This window comes from Poecilia formosa, unplaced genomic scaffold (assembly GCF_000485575.1).
Source record: "Poecilia formosa unplaced genomic scaffold, Poecilia_formosa-5.1.2 Scaffold153, whole genome shotgun sequence".
Classification (NCBI taxonomy): domain Eukaryota; kingdom Metazoa; phylum Chordata; class Actinopteri; order Cyprinodontiformes; family Poeciliidae; genus Poecilia; species Poecilia formosa.
The window spans coordinates 1,306,838-1,333,550 of record NW_006800092.1 but is presented as its reverse complement, the minus strand read 5'-3'; the positions used below and the strand labels follow the sequence as shown (position 1 = coordinate 1,333,550).

The 26,713-nt window shown below is 37.8% G+C and overlaps 1 protein-coding gene across 8 annotated transcripts in view; it reads left to right on the top strand.

Annotated features, from left to right (window-relative positions):
• Positions 1-26,713, top strand: part of glceb (glucuronic acid epimerase b) — a 69,177-nt gene that overhangs the window by 26,776 nt on the left and 15,688 nt on the right. For 5 of the 8 annotated variants that reach the window (XM_016677322.1, XM_016677321.1, XM_007563983.2 and 2 more), the window contains 2 exons: positions 10,901-11,015; positions 22,363-22,876. In XM_016677322.1, the coding sequence (XP_016532808.1) occupies positions 22,372-22,876 (505 nt within the window). In that variant the 5' untranslated portion in view covers positions 10,901-11,015; positions 22,363-22,371. Of the gene's footprint in view, positions 1-1,039; positions 1,112-10,900; positions 11,016-11,984; positions 12,021-22,362; positions 22,877-26,713 lie in introns of those variants that run through there. The other 3 variants (XM_016677319.1, XM_016677323.1, XM_016677324.1) reach the window with 3 other exon arrangements.

Sequence of the window (26,713 nt, the reverse complement as noted above, 5' to 3'; positions counted from 1 at the left end):
TACAAATCTACAAAGCAGGAAGACGACATATTTCAGACGAGAAATTCAGAACCAATCAATAGTACGATGTTTTCATTGCCAGAGCATTTCATTGCTGCAGAAATAATGCATGTCATGTGAGGTGAAGTGAAGGAAATGGAAATGGCTTGCAAGCTGCAGAAAGACAAACGGCAATTACATTCAGGGGAGACGGCCACAGATTGGCAGTACGGTGCAGCCCTGATGGGAGATATAATTTGCTTGGAGAGACCAGGAAAAGTTGCAGAATAAAGTAGAGACGAGGTCAGTTTTGAAAGAGACAAAAATCACTTCAGGGCTCTTCCTCTCAACAGCTCTCTTCTCCTTGGCCTCACATGTTCAGCCTTGTTATCAAATGGCTTACAGACTCTTGACATTTCTCCTGAATTCTTTAGCTGGGTGTGTCAAAGTGCTTTACATAAAAATCTCACTGTGGCCTTCTTCTATTTCTAACCTTAGCTGTCTCAAAAATTGTGGGTGTTTTTCTTTTTTCTTCCCTGAAGACTAGATTTGAAGTGACCCTTTTGGAAAACAGCAGGTGTTGTAGAAGTGGGGGCAGGGTTGTCGAGCTGAAGTGTGATTGGAGTAGGACATGCAAAATAAGGGTAAATTTAGCGGTCCCAACAAGAGTGCCGTTAACAAGTCAGCTTGTTTATGTAAGATAGGCACGTAGAAACTAAAAAAAACCCCAACAAAATACTATATCAAAATTAGCTTATTTCCTCCATTCCTTTTTAATAAAAAGGCTTTTCAGGCCCTGACTTGTAAGCTCCGCTAAGACAGCTGTGCATACTCCCCACATTAATTCTTGGTTATTTTTGATCCAGTTACTGTGGCCGTATTTGAATGTGATCTACATGGCGATAACTTATCCAGATTTGTTTAGCTTTCTGGACATTTTTAATTCAGTGTCTCTCAGGAACTACTTGAAATGCATAAATATTAATTAACAGGTTTTATTTAGTTTTTTACCTTTATAGGTTGATACTCTCCCAAGACCTTGCCTTAAATGCCTTCTCGCTGTCTTGTGATCTGCGACCCACTCCTATTATCTCTCTGAGTTGCTGAAGAAGACGATAACAAAACAGATTTGGTGAGAGTGTAAACTTAGAGTGACTAGGATAGCATTTAATCATATTATTTAGCTTTTTTTTCCAAAGCCTTCTTTTGCTAGTGTGAGTGCACATAGTTGTGGATCTTGGGCAGCCTAAGGGGTTGAGTTATAAAACAATGAGGACTCATCTTTTACTGTTGTGTACAAAAACTAAATATTAATTTGTCTACTGACCCATTAACATCCCCACTAGTTGTCAACATATTTACTCGGATTCAAAGCTTTTCAGTGGCAATGTAACATCCAGGGAGAATTACCTGCCTGATTTAGTCGACCTGCTTCCTCATTTCTGTTTCCAGGTCAGGGAGGGAAGTACACAAATCGGGAAGATTTAAAAACTTTTGCATCTTTACATTACAACGTTAAACCACAGTTTAAATCTCAGGCTGCTTCCTTTAAAAATGCTCTGATGAGTTATGAGATGCGATATAGGTTTTGGACTCTTATCAATAATTCTCTTCTTCTTCTTTTTCTTCTTCTTCTTCTTCTTTTCAGTATTTTTACACTGCAAATAGCTACTACTGAGAAACGGAGTGTGTCCGAGTGGGGGAGAAAAAAACAGCCCCTAAACACTGCGATGCTCTACTTCTCACTAGTTGTTTCTATTTCTGGCCGGCTGGATCGCTTTTCAGTGAGAATTTATGACATTTCAGGAGGAAACCTCTCTGATTGACAGATAATGATATATGCATATGCAGAACAGAGGGGAGAAGAATAACCCCTTGCCTCTCCTCTGTCCCCAGAGCTTCTTTGTTCAGCTGCCTTTATTTTTTCATTCCATCATATCTGCTGAAGATTGAGCGATATATACCATCAAAGCCTTTTAGAGGCTTCCCACTCTCTTCCAAAATCCTTTTTATTTTCAACAGATTCAGCTGCTTAATATTCCTTAGCAGTCTGTGGCCTTTTTACAGAACTAACAAGGTTCTGAAGATGCAAGTCTTGTCTTCATGTGAAAGACAGCTGGGGCACAGCCCTCTTCTTCTTCTTTTTTCTTTTTTTTTTTGTGGAGCTCATGCCGCAGTGTCTGTGCTGCTAACAAGTTCAGAGCTGCTCTCAGACACAAAAGCAAGTGGGAAGTGACTCATGTTATTTATATTTTATTGGATATTGTTTAATATTTCTAGTGAAATATTAAATGGTACACCACAGTTAGTTGTGTATCTTTTTAAATGTATAGCTTTGCTTTTATTCCACATGTTTAATTTAGTAATTAGAATGACACCCCTGGTGTAGGACGTGTGACTCTTGAGCTAGTTCAGCATATAATTAAATGCAAGAGTTGTAAAGGTTATCAAATGCAAACATTAATCAAAGTAGCAAACACAATATTTTAATTAATTTTTTGCCTGGCATAGTTTGGATGTTTGTAAACTCTATTGTCATGATTAGAGTCGCACAATATATTAAATTCAATCTACATTTTAATATCGGTGTATGCAATATTGCAATCACAAATGACTTCTTGTACACAATTGTTATGAGGATCCTATAGTTCAGCCATCTTTTGTTCACAATTTGCATATAGATGATGCGTTTGGCCAGCTGGATGGACCTCAACTGACCTTAATGGCCCCATTAGGTTTTTATTTATTCTGTATATCTGAGACATCAGATCTCGGCAATAAATGTGGGCACATTGTTCAAAGGTGGCATAAGAAAAAAAAAAAGTAGATTGTAAGGTAATCACAATCAGTTTTGTCAGTATATGAAGTTTCATCTTTAGCAGCACATATAATTTGTGGTATTTACTTGGTCCCTTTTTAAGTGCTTATATTTATAATCTTCAAATTAACCCTTTGTTATATTGCTATATTTAAATCAGTAAGTATCGGCACATATAAACATACTTACTGATTTAAACGAAGGGCTTCGGTGTTTGAAATGAACTCGCATAAGTCTTGGCTAGGCCTGTCACGATAACAAATTTTGCTGGACGATTGTCTAAAAAATTATTGCGATAAACGATAATATTGTTTCAAGACCTTTTGACACTAATGGAAATGACTAATAATGCATGCGATTTCCTGTCACAGATAGATACACTTTATTTTCAAAAAGAACACATAACACTGGAACTGATAAACTAAATAAACAAAACAAAAATAAAATGGATTCTCAGTCTCCATTAACAAAAAACGTACTTGAATTAAAACTAAACAACATAAAGCCAAAGGGGAAATAAATATTGCATTCAACCAAAAGAGTGCAGATTATGAAATCTGTATACTGTATTGCCCTTCAGTAATCACGAGATTTAAATAGAGAAGACGGGCACATCCGACTACCTAATGCAGTAATTCACACTACACGATTTTTTCCCCCTATTTTCTCCTTATCACAATCTTAGAACGTTGGCTGATCTAAGATTGTCGCTGGTGATTTCGTAACCGATCATCCTGCGGTGTGTGGGCCGCTCCGGTCTGAATCAGGGGTTTTCCCGGACTGAGAGCTTAATGCAGCCTGTTGAATGTGACGGGTAGCCAATCAGAAAGCCCGGATTCTCCTCCGTGCTTTCTGAGGGGAAATTACGGAGGGGAATCCCAAACAGCTGACACAGCGCAACCCGAAGTCCAGCGGACATCGGAGATATGTGGAAACAACATTAATGTTTATTCAACATTTCGTGCAAAGAATATAGAAATGACAAGGGGAGGAGTTGAAGCCAAATTGCTACCGCAGATGATAAACCTGGTAAGTTTTCAGCTGTTCTTCGTTACCGTGAGATAAATAGGTTATAATGATTTTCATTCAGTCAGGACTTTACGCTGACTCTAGCCACATGCATCACAAGTAGATTCTAGTAAAGCATTGATTAATGCCTGATTTTAAAATTAGTTAACTGGACTTGTAGCCATTATTTTGTGCCCATGTGGCTGGACACCACACGGCACGACGAACCCGATCGAACCGTAATACCTAGGATTTCTGTCGGCTAATGATGGTCTCTCAGGTTTTGAGAATGGGCTGACAACTCTTAGTGTGCGCTGGGCATTACAGTAAGGAAATAGAAGGGAGGGTCAGTGCAGAGCACCGGAGCTCAGCCTTTTTTCATTCAGTGTCATCAAGAGAAAGAAAAAAGGCAGGAAGAGACGATAAAGGCGATAATTAAAATGAGGTCGATAGGTTTAATTTATCGTGCGATTAATTGATTTATCGTGACAGGCCAAGACTCTTGGCTTCACAAAAGTAGTGGAAAATACTATTCATTTACTAAAGAAATGCTAAATAAATGCCCAAATGACTTATTTAAATGAGCATTGTGTGCACAAAATTACTACCTGTTTTCTAAACTAAACATTTATTTAGTATGAAGACGTTGTTACAATGCTAGCCAGTTCAGTAACTTTTTATTGCCTGCCAGAGGTGACCCATGAGTGACATGAATTTCAGATAAAAAAAAACAGAAGTTGTAAAAACAACCAAATTGTAGCCTTCCCTTTATTTCAACAACTACATAAACATGCACAACTTTATCATTAGTGCCTATATAGCTGCGGTTTGAAACATCTTACAAGCTTAATGAGGCAAATTAAAGATCCCTAGGCCTTTAACTAATTTATTTCTGTTGCTAAATGTAGTTAGTCTTAACCTATTTTCTCATTCGGTGACTTATTGCATGATTGTAAGTGCCAGCTTCTGCCTACAAGCTTGAAAGAGTTCAGCACAGAAAGTACCACAGAGTGTTGACAGGCACCATGAGTATTTGCTCAGCTTCCAAATCTTTCCTTCTTTATTTACTTTGAACTTAGTTTTCTCATGCAGCTTGTATGTGGTGGTTCTTAGTCTAAAACTCATCCTCCCTAGAACACTTTGGCTTCCAAGTTTCTATTTTTTTTTTCTTGTTATATATCAACTCCACCTGCTGCTCCAGGGCATGCTTGGTCTTATGACTTATTCCTTTGTCACTTTGATCTGAGCGGTTGTAATGACTTTTTGCAAAAACATAGGTTTAATATTCACTCAAAGGGACTCTGTCTCACAAGGCCATTGGTGAGCTATTTAAAGTAAAATAGATTTTCCTTCAATTCACAAATCTAAAGTAGTATCTGCATAGGAGAAAAGAACAATTCATGTGTTTAGCTGCAGTATTCAAATGTAGCATCAGACCCACCCCTAAAAGGAAGCAACCGAACCCCTCAATGCAAGCAAAGCACCTCTAAATACCATCAGATTTACTATCTATATTCCTAAATGCTTGTGACAACCACACTGTTTCTCACAGCATGTGACCCAGACCCACTGAAACACTCTTTGTTTTGCTTAATCCACTGTGAAAATTGCCCTAATGTTTTGAGAGCTGGAGGAGGTTGCATGGGAATGGTGCTGTGGGAGGATATTCCAAGGACAACAAATTGGTTTGGGACATCAAGTTTGTAGCTTTTAAATTGTGGTACACATGAAGCAATGACTGAGTGCCAAATATCAAGACTGAAAATTTCTTCAGTTTGCTTTCAAGTTAAATAATGTTCTTTTCCTCCAACCCCCATTTTACTGCCAATTGTAAAATGGGGTACAGAGGAAGTCTGTCATTGATATAACATTCAGGATAACCTAAATTACTTAGAAGGCATTCAAGTGAATTTAACATGAAAACCAAATTTATTTCAGTAATTTTCATTTTTCTGAAAAACGGAACATTCAATTTCCCAAAAAACTGGAGTACAACAGAAGACCCAATAAATAAAAGATAATAAAAAAATGCATAAAAATGGACCTTCTAAAGTTAAGTATTAATTAGCATATTGCTGTGTACAATATATACACTCCATACCTGTTCATGGGTCCTTTTGCATGAAATGCCTCATTACTATGGCGTGGGATGGAGGCGATCTGCCTGTTCTGTTGGGGTGTTTGGGAAGCCAGGGTTACTCAAATAGTGACCCCTAGCTCATCTGCATTGCTGACTCCAGTGTCTTTCATATTCCTCTTGACAATAGTCCATTGACTCTTTATGGGGGTCATGGAAATTTGTTGGACTATCAAGTTCTTTTAAGCGGGTATAGGTTCCTTTAGGCTGTATGGACCACTGCCAAGTTCTGGGAAATAAAAGCAGCATCCATTTATGCTTGTCTGATGAGGCAGCATGAAGTTCTCTAAAGTTTACTCATGGACGGCTTCAGTAGATTTGGACTTGATGAAACACAATGGACCGACAGCAGAAGATAAATTGACACCTCAAAGCAACTCAGACAAACTTCGCACTCACTGTTCTTTCACACCAGCCTGTTTAGTCCGCTTTAATAAAATTCTAGTTTTATTAAATAGTTTGATTAGAACTCTATTTTGTAACTCTGTTAGGCTCTATTTTACTTTGCGTATAAAGTCTGGTTCGTTTGGGCAGGTGTGAATGTGCAATCGAACACTGATGTGAACCAAAAAAGCAAACTAAAGCCTAAGTCTCGGTTGGTTGAAGTGAACTCTGGCAAGGTTTGAATTCCTATGTGCATGCAAGTGAACCGGAGACCACTCAAAACCAGGAAGTGGAGTGTAGCGCAGGGCATTCTGTGTCAATAGAACCAAAACAAACACAGGAGTCTAACACTAGAGGGGAAGAAGTGGCTCATGGTTTTTCAACAAATACAAAAAGAGAAATCCTTCAACCACTACAGTCTGATGCCACTGCACTTTTTTTGTGTACATTTTGTGAAGAAGGAAGTTGCGCTCATGTCGTCTTCGGGTTTTTTTGTGTCGTTATTTTTGTGTTGTTTTCATCAGTAGTTCTTGGTTTTCAATTAGTTTGGATTGTTTGACACAGTGCACTGTGAAAGCGAGCCACACCATTTAAAAAAATGTAACAAATGTTGCAGTTCCCCAATCGAACAGTTTACCAGACTATCAGGTGAGAAAACACCCTGAATCTCAAGAAACTTGAGAAAGAGAGACATCTCCCAGTTTAAAATTTTGAATACGTTTATTCTTGTGGGTAAATTACATAAAACTTTTATATGTTATCAATATTTGTCATTAACTTTAGAGACATAAAAAATGTGTCTTTACCAGTTTAGTTAGTTTAACTTTGGTTTGTAGAAGTGATTTCCATTTAATCAGGTCGCTCCGGCTCCACATCTCGGATCTCTGCTAATTTCGCTCTATGCTTGGCACGCTCCGAGTTCTCTGATAATTCTCCGGGCATCAGATGGCCGCTGATGGCTGGCTCCATCGTGGTATCAGTGGTGCGATCATTAAATGTTTTGCCAGCCACTCACTCCTCAGAGAAAATAAATGCATTATGAATGGCCAACAGATGGGTCTTCGGCCCTCGTTTTCTTACCCGGACTACTAGTTGTGATAGATGGCTGCTTGTGTCAGGGGGCAGCAGATGTGGAGCAACTATAATAATTAATGAGAGAATATCCGTCCCAGTCAAACTGCTGGAAAGACACATCCTGAGGCTAATGTTTAAAACGTTTTCACTGGAGAGGGCCATAAAGTTGGTCTTGATGATTCATATGCGAGGTGTCAACCTCTTCCTTCAGACAGGTCGGTAGAATTGGACAGTATGTAAAGGCGATAATGTGCATCAGCCCAGTGCTAATTGATATGCTAAGGCAACCTTGAAGAGAGGCTAAGCTGTTTGACCTTCACTTCCTTTGATGACACATTGAAAGATGATTTTAAAAACTTATTCCTTGAAAAAAGCCATGGAAATCACCTCTACCATCGAGTTTAAAATGATTCTTACACCGTCTCAGCATAGTGTGGGATCTATCTTCTGTGCTGTGCTAGTCCTACAATGTGTATCTTTCTCTCAATTGGACTTCACTTTCTATGTTTACAGCATTGTCTGAAAGATAAAATACATAGAAGGGGAGAAAGGGTATTAATATGTTAACTTCATTCATCAAGTAGTTTTAAAAGGTCTTTCCTAATTCGGTATTATTTACAGGAAATTGGTTGCCACAGTTTGTAATCCATCACTGGAGCTCTTGATCACCGTGCACATCATGTCATTTCTAGTGTATTAATCATTTCACTCAGTTATTACACAAGTGACCTTCACTGTGTGACGGCGACTCTCGTCCTTGAATCTTGATGAGTTTAGGAAGGTTGTGGGTTTCGTCTGCTGTCTTTAGTTTTCTGGCACTGGTGCCATCTGCTAGTTATCTCTCTCTTTGGCTTCTTTAAAGGGAGCAAAGAGTGGACTTGAGTTGAGAGAATTAGTTCTACGGTCCTGTTTAAACCCTGGCTTTACTGTCATCACTATAATAAGCGACGTTTTGATGGTCACTTTTTTTAGGGTCATCATAAGCCAAGCAAAGCTGCTTCCACAATTAAATATACTACAAACAATAAAAGTCACATGAACACTACATTAAAAAGATGCATGTTGCTCAATAAAAGCACATTTCCGCGTACATTACAGCAAGTAAACAAAGCCACAGATTAAACCACATCATCAGAAGCGTGACAAAACATTATATGCCTACTTTATTTTACAGTTTGATTGATGTAGGGACAAATGAAATTTTAAATCTGTTAAGTCTGCAAGCAGGGATGATTTAATGAGAAAAGAACGGTAAAAACTATTTTTATTTTAAAACATTGCAGAATGTTTTGTAGCATTTAATGTGTTCTTTTCATTGCATTATGCCTGGCTCAGTTTTGACGTGACTGAACATGACTTCTCCCAAAAGTGATGTAGGGAAGAAGCAAATTAGTGCACAAAAAATCCCTCAAGAACGCAAAAGAAAGTTTGATGCTTAAAAATCTCAGCAGGAGGCCCTGCGTCTCCCTCCGCGTTCAAACGACACATGCTTATGCCTTGAAATGTCACCAGAAGAGCTGCAGGATAAGCCTCCGGAAAAGAGAACCGCACTTGGCAGACATTTACTTTTTTTTTTTTTTTTTTTTTTTTTACAAATTTACCTTCTTCCTGCAGCTTACCTGCCTCAGAGAGCATTAGCGCTGTTGCACGATAGCCAGGGATTATTGATTAACATTGCTGCTGACATTTCTAGTTCCTTTATACTCCGGCTGGATGGTGATGCTCTCTTTTCAGCCTTCACACACTGACTAGCATTGTTTTTATGTCTCTTCAGACTAAAGTTTTGTTGAAACTGTTTTTAATTTTAGGTTATCCTCTGTACTGCATAGTAGTATGTACAGGTTTCCACCCAATATCCAACATGCGCTTTTATCATTCCTAAATATTTTAAAAAGTCTTTTTCCACAGGAAAGACTGTTTTCTTTGTGTTTTACCTCCTTGTACAATTAATACAACTGTGGAGTGCGTTATCTCATCTTGGCACAAAAACTACATGGGAGAAAAATGCAGGGAAAAAATACACAAGATTCTAGATTTAAAAAGGCTTCAGATCTGTTTTTCTCTTCAAACATTGTCAAAAGTCGCAATGGACCATGCAGTGACAGAAGGGTGTCCTGCTGGTTTCTTTGCTCCAGCATCTAATTAAAGTGCTTTGTAAATGACCACATTTTATGAAATGATCAATATACTTTATTTGATCTAGCAATTTAGCACCGTCTTTAATTTAATAACATGTTTCCACTGGGGTTGGAAATGACTCTGTTACATAAATTGCAGAGGAAACCATCCATGTCACTCTGCACATAAACACTGATGGATTGGCTGTACATTAATGACTCTGCTATTGAAAAGCCTATAAATTAATCATGGCAGCAATTAAAAATTTACATTTGTGTTCGGGTATTAATTTATAGTGCATCGGTGTCCAAATCCAAAAGTCCAGTATTACAGCTGATAATTACATTTGTTTATTAACGGAATTGAAAAGCTGCTTTGATCAATGATCCAAAATTATTTCTATTGAATTCTTTTAAGTACACACAGCCAGCCTAAATCATGACGCTCTCTGACAGGGTTGGGCAATTAATTTTCACAAATGGCCACACAAGCAATTATAACTGTGATCCAGGGCCAAACCATTGACTAAACACCATTTTTGTTCGACTACATGTGTGATAGTAACTTGTTAATAACATCTTTTATCGTCTGATGACGGTAGACCTTGCAGTTGAACAATAAAATGTGACCCTATGCTAATAGCTAAGGCTTCTTGTTTACTTTTCATGGATAATACTTGGAAAATTAAATTGTCACAAACGATCATATTTATTTATTTAAGGTCATATTTTTCTCAGCTTAGTCAAATGATTTAAATTTGAGGTGTAATTACTGCAAACATTTCTAGATCCATTTCTTCTCAAGCTGAGTGTGCCACTTTAACTTTTGTATGATTCAGATCTTTTTATCACTTTAGAAATGTTTGTTTTCCAATTAATCTCGTCACTGAATCCAAGATACATACTTTTATAAAAGATATAAACACCTTCAACTTTTACCTTGTCTACTGTTTTGATATGGAGGAAAGCTACACAATATTACATAACGGCTTAAACCTAATTAATACAGTAAAAATATTGTTACATTGTAATTGGTCGTGTATCTTATACATATTTTTTAGACAGAAACCTTTCGTTTCATAAAACATTTTCCGTTGTATTAAACATGGAAAAAAATAAATAAAATTGTTTGCAAACTCAACAACAGCTGACACATTTTTGTCATTTCTGTGGCCAAGAAAACATGGTTCCAATAGTTTTGGAAGAATTCCTTAAATCTTTAGCTGTCCTGTCCTGCTGGTGGGAAATGTGATATATTATAGCTGATATAGGATTTTTTTTTTTTTTTGACACCCTTGCTTCTCATGTATGATTCAAATTTGAACGCTGTCCATTTTCAGTCATCATAATAATGGAGTTCACATTTCCTCCCGTCACGTGTAGGTGCTGAAGCAGCTGCAGGCGGTGAAAAGCAGAAGATCCAGCGGAGCGCAGACTATGGTGAAGGTGGACGGGATGTCGACCCAGCTGTTTGTTTCTTTGTGAAAGATCTGAGGAGGTCAGTCGCCATTCAGTTGTCTTTGTCAGAAATCAGGGTCTCTGGTGCCTTCAAGCTCAAAAAAGTACAGAGAGATAATCTTATTGTCAGACGTCTTTGAAGCATGCCTCTCGACTATGACCTTGTTCTGACATTGACTGTTTTTGTAACACCCCTTATCTACTCCTCGGCATGCAAATATCATCTTGACTTCACTATCCAAATTATCTCTAACATCTTCTAACAGCATTTGATCTATGAAAATGACCTAGTCTTTTACATGGGTTCATTACCTTGTATAACACAGATAATTGTCTCACTGGAGAAGCCTGAAACACTTCCTACCTTTTTATGCAGTCAAACATAATTTCACACCAGTGATGATTTCTGAAGGACTGTTTATGGTTGGTCTGTTTCACATATCTTCAATATAGCTGTTTAGTTTTCAATAATGTTTTGTTTTATCCCTTTATTTTAGCTCTGAGGAGACCAGTGTGACATGTGACATGATAAAACATCTAATTTTACAGAATGAGATGTTTCTATTTGATAATGTGAACAATAAAATGGTTGTTGTTTGCAGCTGAACTTAAACTCCCAAATTTTCCCTCTGCTAGTTCTGATTTTTGACTTTCTATACAGTTTGACTTGTTCATATCCTGTATAGGTGGATATACGCAGAGAGGACACAGACACAGTAAAAAGAAGCAATGTTGTTTAGTATAAAGAAAAATTGACCTAAAACATCAAAACACACTCAAAATGGACTATTTTAAGTACATATGACTTGAAACCTGATTTCTCCAAATGGCCACCCATTTTAGCCATTTTTCACATTATGTGAGCTTGTAGAAATGCAGACTTATGGTCTATGTGAACATTAAGTTATGATATTTCTGATAACACAAAAGTTTTTTTGATCTCATAAATGGACCCATGAAAACAGTCGCTCTCAAAATCTGTGTGATTTGGTCTTGTTTGTTTCGACAGTTCAAGCCGAGGCTCATATTTACAGTAAATGTATCTGTGAGTACTAAATCCTACCTCTACGTTAGAGAGCATTTACATCCCTGCTTTCTCAACATTTTTCCAGGCTCGCTTTGTGCTGGCAGGACAAGCACTTTGCTTGACCTCCCTCTCAAACAGTCCTGTGATTTTTCTTTTATAACCCCTTCGTTTGAGTCATGGCTGTCTTAATCCCCCTGCAGACTTCAGCTATAAGCTTTGTGGTAATGCCTGGCCTAATCCTCTTCAGTAAAACACACTCACGCATTAAGCTCAAAGCAGTTTACTCACTTACTGGCTGCTTCTGAACAAAGCATGATTGTTGTTTGCGGTACAGATTTGTCTCTGTGTGACTGCTTGTTAAAGGTCCTTTTAATTTTGCATCTTCCTGTCCTTCCAGTAATAAAGTAATAAAGTGCACACTATTTACAGGTTCAAACAAGATGTGTGTGTGTGCTTTTTTTCTTTCTTGTTTAAGTTTTGCTATGATTGTATGTGACACCTTCTAAAACACAGAACAATTTTGTTTTTTTTTGTTTGTTTTTTTTTTTGTTTTTTTTGTTGGTATTCATTTCTTTTTATTCCCCTGTCTTGATTGCTAATGGCAGGGGTGGTTAGTAACTAGTTACACTTACTCAGTTACATTCATTTACTGTTCTGTACTTTTTTTTTACTTGAGTAAGTTTACCTGCTGCTAAACTAGAGTAAAAGTTTTGAATACTCTGACTACCTCTGGTTATTGGACAGCCACTAATGTAGTTATTAACTAGCTTTGAGTCTGTCAGAGACGGGAATCTTTTAAGGTAACCAAATGTTCTGCTTACTATGTAAATATTAAACCCTGAATATTCCAACTTATTATGATTCCAACTTGTATTTTTTCTGTCTTTTAGCAAAACATACTGAAGATGTAAGCTCATTATAAATTCTGTTGTGACTGACAAGTCTCAATTGTTTCTTCTGCCTCCAGTTTTATACTTGTCTTCTGAGTCTTGGCAAACAATAGAGGTACTATTGTTGTTTTTATAATCAATCATTTAATATGCTTGCTTGTCACTCTCACTAAGTCAAAACCAAGTCTGCAGCTCTTTTGGAAAAAAAAAATGGAGCAGTCCTTTTGAGTTACTTTTTAATTTTATTTTTTATCAAATTGCAGAGCAACAGAATCACAAGCAGATAAAATAGCTTTGACATGTGACGTATGGAAAGCAATGCCCATGAAATCTTGTGTTGCCATAACTGCACCTTTTTTGATAGAATAGCAGCTAACATGTTATCTTCTCCGAACAAGAGCCATACGTATCTCGCAGAAAAAAACGACAGATAGCTAGGTATTAAGTTTGCGATAGATTAACTAGTAGAATATGTGTAAAAGAAAATAACTTCAGCTCATCACTGGTCGAATTGAATACTTAATTTCCTCTTTCCAGAGCAGAATAGAAAGATTGTTTGTCTCTCGGTAGGGGAATTCCAGAACAGAGCCAAATTGAGACACGGACCCTGTGATAATTAGAAATGTCCGTCTTAAAGGACAGAAACTGGATAAACCAGGCAGTAAAGAATAAATTGAAAATTATTCTTAAAGCAGCAGTAGGCAACTTTTATAAAAAATGTTTTCTTATGTATTTAACATTGTCACTATTTTGTGACAGTCTGAGACTGATCATTTGAAACAAAATCAAGCTGCTCTGCCTTTGTGGTCCTACTCCCATCTGCAAAAATACACAGCTCAATCAGAAGTAACCAATCAGAGATAAGAGGAGGGTCTTGGCGCTGTCAATCATCCTGATGTGTGCGCTGCTCACACGCTTCCCCTAGCTCTCTGCTATGCTACATCTCCTTCAAGCATCATAGCAGCCTACTGTGGTTGCTAGTTACCATAGCCACTGATGACAGATGATAAACTAATTGTCCTGTAATGGTAAGTTGTTTTTCTGCTGTTGACACAGGTGCATCGTGTACTGATGGCGCTAAGACCCTCCTCCTGGTTCTGATTGGTTGTTTCTGACTGAGCAGTGTATGGACCCGGCAGGACCACAGGAAAGAGGCAGAGGATTATCTGTCTCGTCTTATTCTGTCACAATAAAGTGAAAAAAAGGAAACAGAATTTATGATGTAGTTTAGTGAAGAAGTTACAAGCTGCCTTGGATATATACCCTTAAGGATTCACAGTATCCTAATCAGACTGTGAAACTAAACAGAAACCCATAATACCTACTTATTCACACGCACAATCTTTAAATGAGCTAAAATGCCTCTCAACTGCAGAATAAGCTGATTACTTACTGGCTGTCACAGATTGGTACCTTACTTCTCCAGTGGAGGAGTGCACTGAAATGCCTGGAAAATTTGCTAAAGAGACAAAACCCCTAAATTTTCATCTGCTCCAAATCCAGCCCAAGAGTACTTCACAAGCACTCGACAATTTAATACTGACTGCACATGAGTTTGTGGGGGGGGAGAAGAAAAAAACTCATGGCACGAATCTTTAAGATCATTGCCTTCTTCACATTTCACTTTGTGACAGTCAATGCCTCTAACAACACACCTGCATTGTCTCCAACCCACACTCCTTTACAAATGATAAAATGTGCATCTAAGATAAATGACACTGGCGCCTACACCAGCACGCAGCAGAAAGTGCTTCAGTACATTCTCATTAACCCATAGCGTGCCAATCATTGAGATCGTAGTTACAAGTCTGTGGTTTCACAGCTCATTTCACCCTGGAGTTTCTCCATCCTATCCTCATCCATCTCCGTCAGCTGCCTTCACCCTAAAATGTATAATCTCAGGGGCTGCCTGCTAGTGTGCTGTGGATTATAGGATGTAACCAGAGTTTATAGCAAAGCCTCCGAGAAGATTGTTTGCCCACAGCATGGAATAAAATATACGTTACATAGTTTCAAGGATCACTCTACTTAGCATGGTCTAAAGTGGTTTGCTGGAAAAAGAGAGACATTTTGACTCAAAATGCGGAGATGCGGAGTTGGCACTGTTCATAATTCACTTTGCATAGCATTAATGGCTTTTAAATACAGTGTAAATGGATTTTAAGATTTTGGTTTGTTTAGCTAAGCTGCTGCTGCCTTTGCTGTATTTAAATGAAGAGGGTTCTCTGGCAGCTTGTTCATTACACAGTCAGAGCTGCTTGCTAAATTATAGATTTAATTTAGTCAGATCTCCACTCTGTCCCAGCTCCCTAAACAAAACCTACTAGATTTCTGCTACAATATAATGTATTTGGTGTTTAAAATCATAAATCAGTAACTATTTTAACATACACTAGCTTTTGAATAAATTAAAGACTTGCAGGTTCCTTATTTAGCATAAGCAATCTGTGGTTGTTGTACGACAACCTCGCTTAGTCTTGTTTAGATTACCTGAACTTTGCTGGATGATCATCTCCAGGGGCTTGTTAATATAAAAGGCATGCTGCACCAGGCCGAGATGCTTTATATAAACACAGCAACAAACATATGTTCGCAATCATTTTAACGTGTCTGATGTTCTGCAATAACAGCAAAGATGTAAAGGTAAAGGTGTTTGCTGTTTCTGCTGCAGTGTGAACTTGTCAGCATTAACTTTAGCAAAGTTAGGTATTCTTGCCAGACTGAAAATTATTTTTTGTTTATTTTGAGTCCTGGGCTTCATTCCTAAACAATGAAACTTCCAAGGCCACACATTGTTTTCATAAGTCATTGTAGAGAAGTGGAATACTGTTTTAGTTACACCTTTAAGCTGTAAAGCAAATACTAGTTCCTCTTAAAAACAAACAAAATGGTTCCATATTTGTTAATAAAGTTGATGAGTCATTACACACACACAGCTTGGAGCTCTCGACTCACTTTCATAAAATTAGATTTTTATATAACACCAGCAAGAAAAGTACATATAAAACAGAAGAACTGTCATGCTTCTGAAAAGCATGTTTACTTACATGGACTCAATACTGGTAGCTCCTTTTGCACAAATTACTGCATCAGTGTGGTGTGTCATGGAGGCGATCAGTGTGTGGTTCTGCTGGGGATAGTAGAAGGCCCGTGTGGTTTCAGCCTTCGGATCATCTGGAGTATTCAGTCTGTTGTATCAGGTCAGGGAAGTTTGCTGGCCAGTCGAGAACAGTAAAGGTACCAAAAACTGGTTCAGGGATGCAAGTTATCTATTAAGTTGATCTAAAGTTAATTGTCCTCATTGATTGACGAATGATTAAGTGACAGCCATTTTCTTAAAAACCAAAATTTTCTCTTGCATCAATCGTGTGGACCGTCTTTCCATAACATGATGGGCTAATTTTTTCATAATGTGCTACATTTATTATCATAATGTACTCCATCCTCAGTCCACTCCTTGTGAAGCTCCCTCAAATTTTATTCATAAACATAAGGCTTACTGAAGCTTAACCTGCCATGTGGAGAAAAGTAGTGTAATTACCAAATACTGCAGAGCTCTTGACATAGGACATATCATCATCTGATCAGTTGGTCAAAAGGAAAAGTATATAAACTTTTTTTTTTATTATTCCTGTCTGAAAAGATGTATTTCTTGAAAATCTGTGGCAGGAATTAATTTTCATCAACTGGATTTATATCAAATAATATTGTTAATGTTGACAAAGGGGCTCAGAAAGCACATTTGTCCCCTGCAGGGAGCTTCGGGGATTGAACAGAGCAGCGCTGAATGGAGGGCCACAGATCAGGCCGACGGGGTTAACTGAGTGGTCAGCAGAATCATTACACTGTAATCCTGTTGCTTTTTTTGTTCAAGGAGCACTCTGGACATTTCAGAGTCCAGAGTGCTCTGGACCTCCTGTCAACAAGAGAAAAATGTAATCAAGGGTTATGGCAATGTTATCCTATGAAAACTTATCGTTTTACTTGGGGGGTGGGGAAGGGGAGTAATTTGAAGTGAAAACAATCACATAAGCTTGTTCTTGAGTGGCGTTTGCTTTACTAAGAACCTGGAACTTGGCAATGTAGTTTTCCTAATTGATTAACTTGAACTGAGCCAAATTTCCCCTATGCTGACATTGGGTGCAGCCCCTTAGTAAAGTGAATTTTTTGTACTCCTTTCCAGTTGTTCCTTATGGGACAATATAATCTGAAAAGCTGCTTTGATTTTTCAGTGGGATGTTTTTTTTGCATTAATCCTGTCCAGCACTGGGGGTCAGGGGGTTCTCCTCCAAAAGGATTGCCTCTCATCTTCTGACCAGCTTTGTGCAGTTTTTTTTAAATGTATAAATTTCATCTCACATTATCATCAGAGGGATAAAACCAGCTGATCTTGTCTAGTAATTGCTGGATTGCACAAAGATCTCAATTATACCAACAAACCTTCATTTTCAAACCTAAAAGACAAATGGCAGTGATAGAACTTTCTAAACGTTTTGTCTGATTAGAGTTGATATGCCCTAAAAGCTAAAACAAATTGGTAAATATTAGTAAGATTGTGGCAGTGTATTTATTAGAAATGATTTTGCCCTTGGTACAGGATGTTCTGTAAACAGCTACATTTGTTTAATCTGTATTCTAAGGGATCTCTGACTTCCTCCCCAACATGACAATAATGCACCACTGCCGTCCTTTCTGCAGAGCAAGGACAGTCATTTATTTTCTAGTTCTGAAGACAAACACAAATCATTCGGAGCCTTTCAGGAATCCGCCAAGGCTCTTGTTTTTCGGATGTGAACATCCTCCCAATAGATGCACATAAATCTGGGTCAAAATACATCGGGGACAATGCAGCACTCTATGTAACAAGCTGCAGAAATGCTGTTTGCTTTGTAATTAACTACTGCTTAGCAGCAAATGTGATTTACAAATGACTCAATTTGTGCAAATGGAATGTAGAGGAGAGTAATCGAGTAACATTTCATTACATGTATGATGTAAAAGAAGATGACGGCACTCTTCTTAAGTTGTCTATTTGGGAAATTATTTTCCTTTAGGCACGGATTAAGTAACAGCAACACAGGAGAGATAGCTTTGTTTTTTAAATAAATTATTCAGATCCAGAATGATCAGTTTGAGTCACAGATGAATGTGTGGGGTAAGGTGCCAAATTATAGAGGCCGGTAATGTTCTCAGAGATGACACCATTTGTTAATTTAGTGTGCCAGTCATGTTTTGGTCAATTATCCCAAATACAAAGGGAATTTACCTTCCAAATAATACAATTATTCACTTTCAATAGCTGAAGCACAGATTGGCACAGTAAAACCAATAAACATCTCATCTCTGTCTTTCATTGCATCACTGGAAAAGTCTCATCCGGTATGTCTTGGACACGCTCTCTCTTTTATTTGATGGAAAATTGAATTGCAAGGAGAAACTTCAACTACACAAATCACAATGTATCCCAGTTTCTCTGCAATGGCTGCACGGCATTAGTAAATCATGCAATTGTGATATTAACATTGCTCTGGCTATATTAGTTGCAATAAATCTGTGATTTCTTATCTTTCCTGTTTTTGCACTGACATATACCATGTATCCAACTCTCTAGGATTTTTAGTATCTTTGAAACAGCCATCTCTGAACATCTACCCTAGAAAAACTCTATTAAAAACAAAACAAATATTATTTTGGTATGCAGAGCCGAAATTCATAAAACTTGAAATCAACTAGCAAAAAAAAATATATATATATTGAAATTCCAATAAACCTTTCCTCTATCAACTACATCCCAATTTAAGGGAAGATACAAAACAGCAAAGCAGCTGAAGGCTAACAATTTTCCCAAAACAATTGCAGCTCATATTTTAAAAAAAAACAAACAAGGTTTCCTCTTTTTTGTGCGACTGGAGGTACAAATGGACCAAAAAAATATGTTTTGCAAACTATCCAGGCCTAGTGTGGACAGAACATTAATGATGAGACTCTGAGGAGGGTTTTTCTCTGGCTGTGAGGAAAAACATTTTTTTTTTTTTTACTATTAAAACCACTTCTTTAATCAGATTGCAAATGATAAAAACAAAAAATCATTCTGACAGTAAAATGACAAATTAACCTTTGAAAGCTGTCTAAGCATAATAACCAGCAGTTTAGATGCTGACGGCCTGTGATGCTGGTCAGACTAAATGTTCCAAATCCATAACATATTCAAATGAAGCGGCTTCTAAATGTCCTTCTGTCGTGTGGTGCTGCGGTAAACAGTCTTTTATGCGAAGCAAGAACTTCCCAGACATACGAGACCTTTTCAAATTTACAGTGCAGCTTTGACGCGCTCGCTTTTAGAAACAGGTTAAGGAAATAGTTTCCTGCTCATCATCTACTTTAAAAAGGTCTGACTGATCTCTTGACAACACCGGCTCACACCAGCGCCTCACCCACACATCTCCAGCTTGATTCACTCCTTTTATCCGTTAGTGACCCGCACAGGTTCATCCATCTACTCAGTCAAGTTTCTCTTTCGTTTAATCTTTCCAGAAAGAACCTCTGGGATCTCTGACTTTAGGTGTTTCTTCATAGTCCTGTAGCTGCTGTCCTCACCTTGAATTTGTCTCTGAGCTCTTGACACCAACAACTTTCTGACAAATGTTCAGCAGTTCTTCAGCATGATTGGCCAGGTGGCTGGTGAGTTGCTGGGTTCTTTGTTAAATGCAACTACAGAGTTTTATACCTCATTGTGTTATCTAAAAAGAGCAATATTGATTTCACAATTTAATAAATTTTGGAAGAATTTGAGGATGTGGTTTCTAAGGTAAAATCAGAATACATACTTTTTTTTCTGTCGTTTTAATAATGCATTGCCACAAATGGCAGGAGTTTAAGTTGAGCTGTCTCTTTGCCCTTACCTTTTCATTTACAAAAGAAAACATCTAATTTGCATCTCTGAAACAGGACATCGTTTTTGATTTGTGTCCAAGGAGAGGAAGGTGATGGGATACTTTTTTATGCTTCTGTACCTAAGCCTGTGTATTTCAAACTGGGAGCAGCAGAGGGCTATAAAAAGAGACTATCATTTATAGAGAGTTGCTTGTCAAGACCAGTCCTACTTATCTTTCAAGGTGCAGTCTGTGTGGGGGTTTTTTTTGTTGTTGTTTTTTTTACTTGCATTTTTCTACTAGTGTTGGAGCTGTGAGCAGTTTTGCGTTTCATCACTGCACTGAGCTGTAGTGTCCCCAAATGTCAATAATACGCATTTCAGTAATTGATCAGGCAGAGGAGATGAGACGTGTTTGTTCATGGCAGCAGAAGGTGCAATTCTAATTTGATATGACTTCTGCATTATGCTTTGTTGAATTTGTACTCTGACAGTGTTTGCTATTAGAAACACTGTGTACACCTCCCTCGTTGATTGGAGCCACTTCATAAATTAACATTGTTCCAGGTGCCTCTTGCACAGTGACTCGACTTTGCATTGTAAAAGTGGATTACTATTGCCAAAATTATTGTACATTAATCACACCCATTCTCAGCAGCGTCCCATTTAAGATGAGGCAGTGAAATGAACTTGGATAGTAATGATTTTCCCCTCTCCCTCCTCGGTCATCTCTTTAACAGTAAATTCTGTGGGCAGTAAGCTGTAATTAGTGTGGAGGAGGAAGCTAAAGGTTGTGCATTGATTTCTTGTTTACTTGGTGAAAATGTCAAAGAGAAACATGAATCCTGATTCACAATAGGGCCTGAAACATGTCTGCTTTGTGTGCTGCAATTAAAGCTCTTTCAATACCAAATATTAACACACTGATTAATTACAATATTCCACCGCGTGGTGTATTTATTTGGGAATGGATGTTCGACGCAGAATGTAAATGATGACACGGTGGTGGTGACATTAAAGCAGGCTTATTTAAAAATAAAAAAATAAAGTCTCAAGAATTGTTTCAGAAATGTCAATGCAAAACATCAGTGATGGTGTAAACCTTTTTAGAAAGGGTAATTGGGTTTAGACTCGGTTTGATCTGCAGATAGAATATTGACTGAACAGGTCAGAGACTTGGTGTCCTAAAGTTTAATGGCAGCAACATTAAAATAACAAACAAAAACATCACTTAGCATTTGCGTTACAGTCTTAACCGTAAAAATGAAACTCTCTAAGGGGAGCAGCTTTTTAGTTTAAGAGTAATGTTGTCCATTCTTGCTGTAAATTATATATTGCATTTTGCATTGGATGTATTTAGTTTGATTCCGAAAATATTCTGATCAACTCCTCTAAGCTTAAACATTGTTTTCGATTGCTAAAAATGGTTTCAAATACAGCGTTCTGCATTACAATGTGTGCATGTCTATTATCTATAGTCTTCTATATTTCTTATGTGTATTTTTAAAGCTCTTATGGTTTGCTAGCTGACTTATAAAGAAATACTCCTTGTTTCAAGCTACCAATTAATGAGATTTAAATGTTCTGGTTGATAAATCTCGACACCCCCTCCTCCTTGCACCTTTCTCATCATGGTTTGACCTTTTGTAGCTCCAACTGAAGGAAAGCAGGAATGTGGGAAAACTCAACTCTAAATTGAACATTAGTCTTAGTAAATTGTTACTTACTGTCAGGAACAACAGTGATTGAAACACAAAAGATATGCATGAAAAGCTGTCAGAGATGTCAGCTTCCTTAGTGTTTTTGTCAAAGTTAATGAGAGGCTTTCAGACTCCGGAAATCAAAGCACAAACCAGAACTTCTTGTTTGCGACAAAAGACCGTCAGAGCCACATGGCAATTTTTTGTTTTTGTTCAGAACGCACAATTTTACTCGCACTATGTGTGGCCTAATTTAGTCCTTGTGTGTTCCTGACACAGATGTAGTGCAGATTTCCCCCCCAAACACTTTTACAAAATACCACAACAGTTTAAAGTGCAATTAAAAAGTGCTTGCTCTTTTACAGATTTCTTCTGCTTTTGAAACTTATGTTTTTCAGATCAAACGAATTCTAAAATCAGACAAAAATCAACTTCATTTTTAATGCAGCTGGGAATCGAACTGGTAACCCACCAACTGAAAGATGAAAACATCTCAAAAACCAAACAGACTTCGAGGTCAGTGTTCGTGATCCAGCAGTAAAAGATTGGAGGAATAGTCGGGATTTATGAGTTCCACTGATTTTAAAAAGAACAAAGACTCATTTTACATCGGCCAAGAAACATCTGTATGAAAACCAAGACATTTTTTGGAAGTACCTTTTGTTTGTGTCACATACATAGCTGCCATTTTAACCAACTCCTAATTTGACAGTTGCAAAATGAATGTTTCGTCCATCTTTTTGCAATGAGGTAAAACAGAAGGCTGTCTTTTGTCAGACAGCTGAACTTCACATTTTTCACAACAGGTCTCAAGAAAGCTTATTTACCCCAAATCAAAGGGAACACTATCATTTGCGCATGCTTTTGACACTTTATTTGCGTTTGTTTTATGTGGGCAGGTTGTGACCATGCGCTGCCTGGCTGCACGGGTGAACTACAAGACGCTCATAGTCATATGCGCCCTCTTCACACTCATAACGGTGCTGCTATGGAACCGCTGCTCCCGTGACATCTCCATCCGTTTCCTGCCCCGGGCCGCCTTTGTGGTTCCAAGTGCAAAGATCAGCAGCAGCCAGCAGCAACCTCCACAACCCCCCGAGCCTCCACCTGTTGTTGGCGCTGTTGGTGGGATCAAATATGAAGAAATTGACTGCTTCATCAACGATGAGTCCACTATCAAAGGCAGGCGAGAGGGAGGGGAGATCTACCTGCCCTTCAGTTGGGTGGAAAAATACTTTGAAGTGTACGGCAAGGTGGTGCAATATGATGGCTATGATCGCTTCGAGTTTCAGCACAGCTACTCCAAGGTCTACGCCCAGCGTGAGCCCTACCACCCCGAAGGAGTCTTCATGTCCTTTGAGGGATACAATGTGGAGGTCCGCGATCGTGTCAAATGCATCAGTGGAGTTGAGGGTAAGGAGATTTTAATTATATGGTCCACAGCAACGTTTTTAAAGTTTGTGAACAACCTTAAACTTCCTAAACTTTGTGCCTGTCTTTTTGCATACCTGTAAAGGTAAAATAGTTGCCCTGTTTTCCACAGGAAATGTCAGATAGCTGTGTTAATATCAAGAGTCTGTTCTTAACGAAAAAGTGACCCACAAATTTAAGTAACTACCAAATGGAAACGGTTTAATTTCCATTAAAATGTTTGCTTTTCTTATCAAGACTATGTCGGGGTTTATCTTCTGACAGACACCTGGGTATAAGTCTGAGAGTCCACTCTTAGTTTCTTATCAGAGTTGTGTGTGGTTTTTTTTCTTTTCTTTTTTTTTTTTTTTGGTTCCTTTTAAAATAATTGCCAGGAAGGATCAATAGCTCATTTTAAAAGGCTATTAGTTGAAACCACATGGTCATCAATATAGTTCTCCTTCTTGCTTGCATGAAGAAGTGGCCTGGTACACTTAGGTGAAATTGCAAAATAGATATTCATTATTTTTCTTTTATCACGAAATGGCTAGAGCTACCAATAAGGCACACAATTGCCTTATTGGTACTCATATACTCGTATATCTTACAATTCTGTGACTTAATGTTTGCATTGTCTTTGTGTGTGTGTGTGTGTGTGTGTGTAAATTTCAGACCTTTGTGACAAGCTGAGGTGTTTTCAGTGTTTGTAAAACAAAAGCAACACCAGCGAATGGGTTTTAATTTTGCTAAGATGCATTATTCATTTTGCTTGGTTTTACTTTGGCTAACTGAAGAACACAGTTAACACTGAAGCCATGTGAAAAAGTAAGAACCTTTTTATAAGGGTTTGCAAACAGGGATAAAATTAACAATGGTAGACTTCAATCAGGTGCTCTTACACCATGTCCTGCCAACATGTTTAACTACAGAAAGGTTAAAACTAGGACAGCGTTTTGACCTCTGACTAGCAGTGTCTGATGAATGAAACAGCCAGAAAGTGTAGAAGTAGTTAGGAGTTAAATGACTTTCTTAGACTTTTATTATTTTTTGTCATTTACATGATTGAATTTCAATGTTTGTACAGAATTTAGAATCTTGAAACAGGATATAAAATACTAGTTGCTACATAAGAGAAGATGCAAGTCAAGACTTTGATGCCATATAAAAACCTGTTGGTTTAGGACAAAATATGACCAAATATTAATTGGCTAATGCGGTGGCCCTTTATTTAAAGGGGTGTGCATAAGCCTGACATGTCATAAGCATTACATACCACCTGTCATGAGCATGAAGGAGTCGTCATGAATGTTGGTTGTCATGTGTTGTCATTCAGAAAATGACACTTTTTATGTCATTTTGCATTAAAAGTGGATTGAATTTGCACTGAATTAAATGGCTATACGAGTTGGACATTACAAAACAAAGACGTGTATTTGATTCAGGATAAAACAGTCAAGTTAATCTGATCATATAAACAGTTTAATTGTTCATTTCATACATTTATTAGTTTTTGCTAACATATGGTCATCAATATGTGTTCATGCTCTTATATTAGCTCATCTGGATGTACTAGCTAGCTTCTGCAGAGATAATTTTGCTAGAAACAAGCTACCTCCTTAAGCTCAAAGATAATGCATTTTAGTATCTAACTCAACAACAAAGGCATACACGTGGACATGATTGACAGCGCTAAGACTCTCCTCCTGGCTATATTGGGAGCAGCAGAAGAAAGCAGAGGACCTTTATTTATTCTTTTAAAACATTCACAGATTATCTGTCTCGTACCATACTGTCACATAGTGACAGTTTCAGCAAATATGTAAAACAATATTTATATAAAAGTTACATACTGCAGCTTTAAGTAAAGTTTTAGCTTTAATTATAAGAGCCTTAAATCTTATATTTGGGTCATGTGTTTGTACTTTTTCATTGAAGAATGCCTTGAATAATTTGGTCTGTAGCTCTTGCACATCACAACTTCCTACATTTATGTCTGAGCTGTACCAATTGCACAGGGACAATTTACACAATCCTTCCTGTGCTGCAGGAAGATGACCACTCGCTGTGAACATGTGTGTGTATCGTGGAAATGGGTCATAAAAGAATTAAAGCAAACCTCTGGGCTCAACATTGATTCTTGTTTCCTATTCCGCTAATATTTCTACCATTTGAAATAGATGAGACACATTTACATTTCTATACAACCACTTTAAAAGATCTATTAATATTGCCCAAGGCCACTTGGCTATTTAACATTCACATGTGCAAACATACACACTTCTTCTTAACTTAGTTTAATTTCAGAGGTGGAAGCAGCAGTCTATTAATTAACTTGTCACAGAGGTACCACAGGGTTTAATGAAGGTCATGGGAGTATTTTCCTCCCAGTGTGCATCACTGCCTACTGCAAAGTTATTTAACAAGACCCTCAGCCACATGCGCTAATTGTTGTAATGACCAGTCAGCATCTGGCACTGGATATTCTCCCAGATGGTACAGTTATTTCAAGCTTAAGCAACCAATTAGAAGAAAATTATATCACATAAATGTAAGTGTAAGGAAAAAAAATGTTTTAGAATGTTGCATTGTCAGCAGTCTTTGAATCTCTGCATAACTTGTTTACTGATGAACCATTAAAATGAATGCAGGTGTATTAAAAAAAATACACATGGTAACCATCTCTTATAACAAAAGTGTCATTTTATACAATCACTTTCTGGTGCTTGATAAAGTGACAATTTAACACCCAATAAAGGATCGTCACGTTAGAAATGTCAGTGAAAAGTATGGCCACTTACTGCACAAGATTTCACATCAACTATTGCATCGGTGCAACATGGTATGGAGGTAATTAGGCTGTGGCTCTGCTGTGGTGCTAAGGTGACCTGGTTCCTCAAATAATCACAGTCCGCAGAAACTGCACACATCACAAGAAGTGGATTCTGGACACTCTTTACGTGAAAATGAAAGGCATTTATTTTTCATATGGATTACTGAGCTAAATCTCTAAGCTTTTATTCATTGCTCAGATAAGATCCCTGCTACTTGTTCACCATTTTGTTTTTTCGTCCACTCAACTTTCTATTAATGTGTTTGGATACAGCACTTGACGACTGTTTCCTGGACAACTGTTGAGTCAGCAGCCCTCATCGTAATGTTGTAGGCTCTGATGGACCACTTCTGCTTCGTTGTTCTCTGTCGTGTTTTTAATGTTTTGAGAATCTGCATTTTTGCATAACTGCTGAGCCTCACTTTGTTTTTGTTTTGATTTGTTTTCTGAAATAAGTTAACTTTTTGATGATATTCAAATTTATCGAGATGCACCTGTAAATTGTCTGGATTAGCACCCTGAAAAATAGTAGTCATATTTCCAGGAAAGTCGCAAAAATATGCGCACACTTTTAACAGTCAATTTCACACGGATTACTTCTCTTCAGTGCAGCTCCATGCTGCTGTGTTATGATTTGACAGCCATTTGACTTAAGTTGTTGAGGGAGATGCCAGCAGCAAGACAGGCGGAGAGGAAAGTCTGCCATGGGGATGGAACTAAGTGCGATGTGAATCTGCATGCATATGTGTTCTCGCTCTTTCCCGTCAACTTCAATCACACAAATAAATACTCAGTCAGGTTTGAGATAATCTCACTACAGATGCGCTCCAAAGGCCCCCGATGTGCGTTTGTGTGTCTAAGCGTAAGCTTAAAATCTATTTACTCCAAGTAACCAAAATCACAAATGAAAACGCATAGATGTGGCATTCAGATAAATTATAATTATATCATTTTCCTCATAATATAAAAGATACAGATGTGTTAGCAGCTAGGAATGACAACTGAGTGCT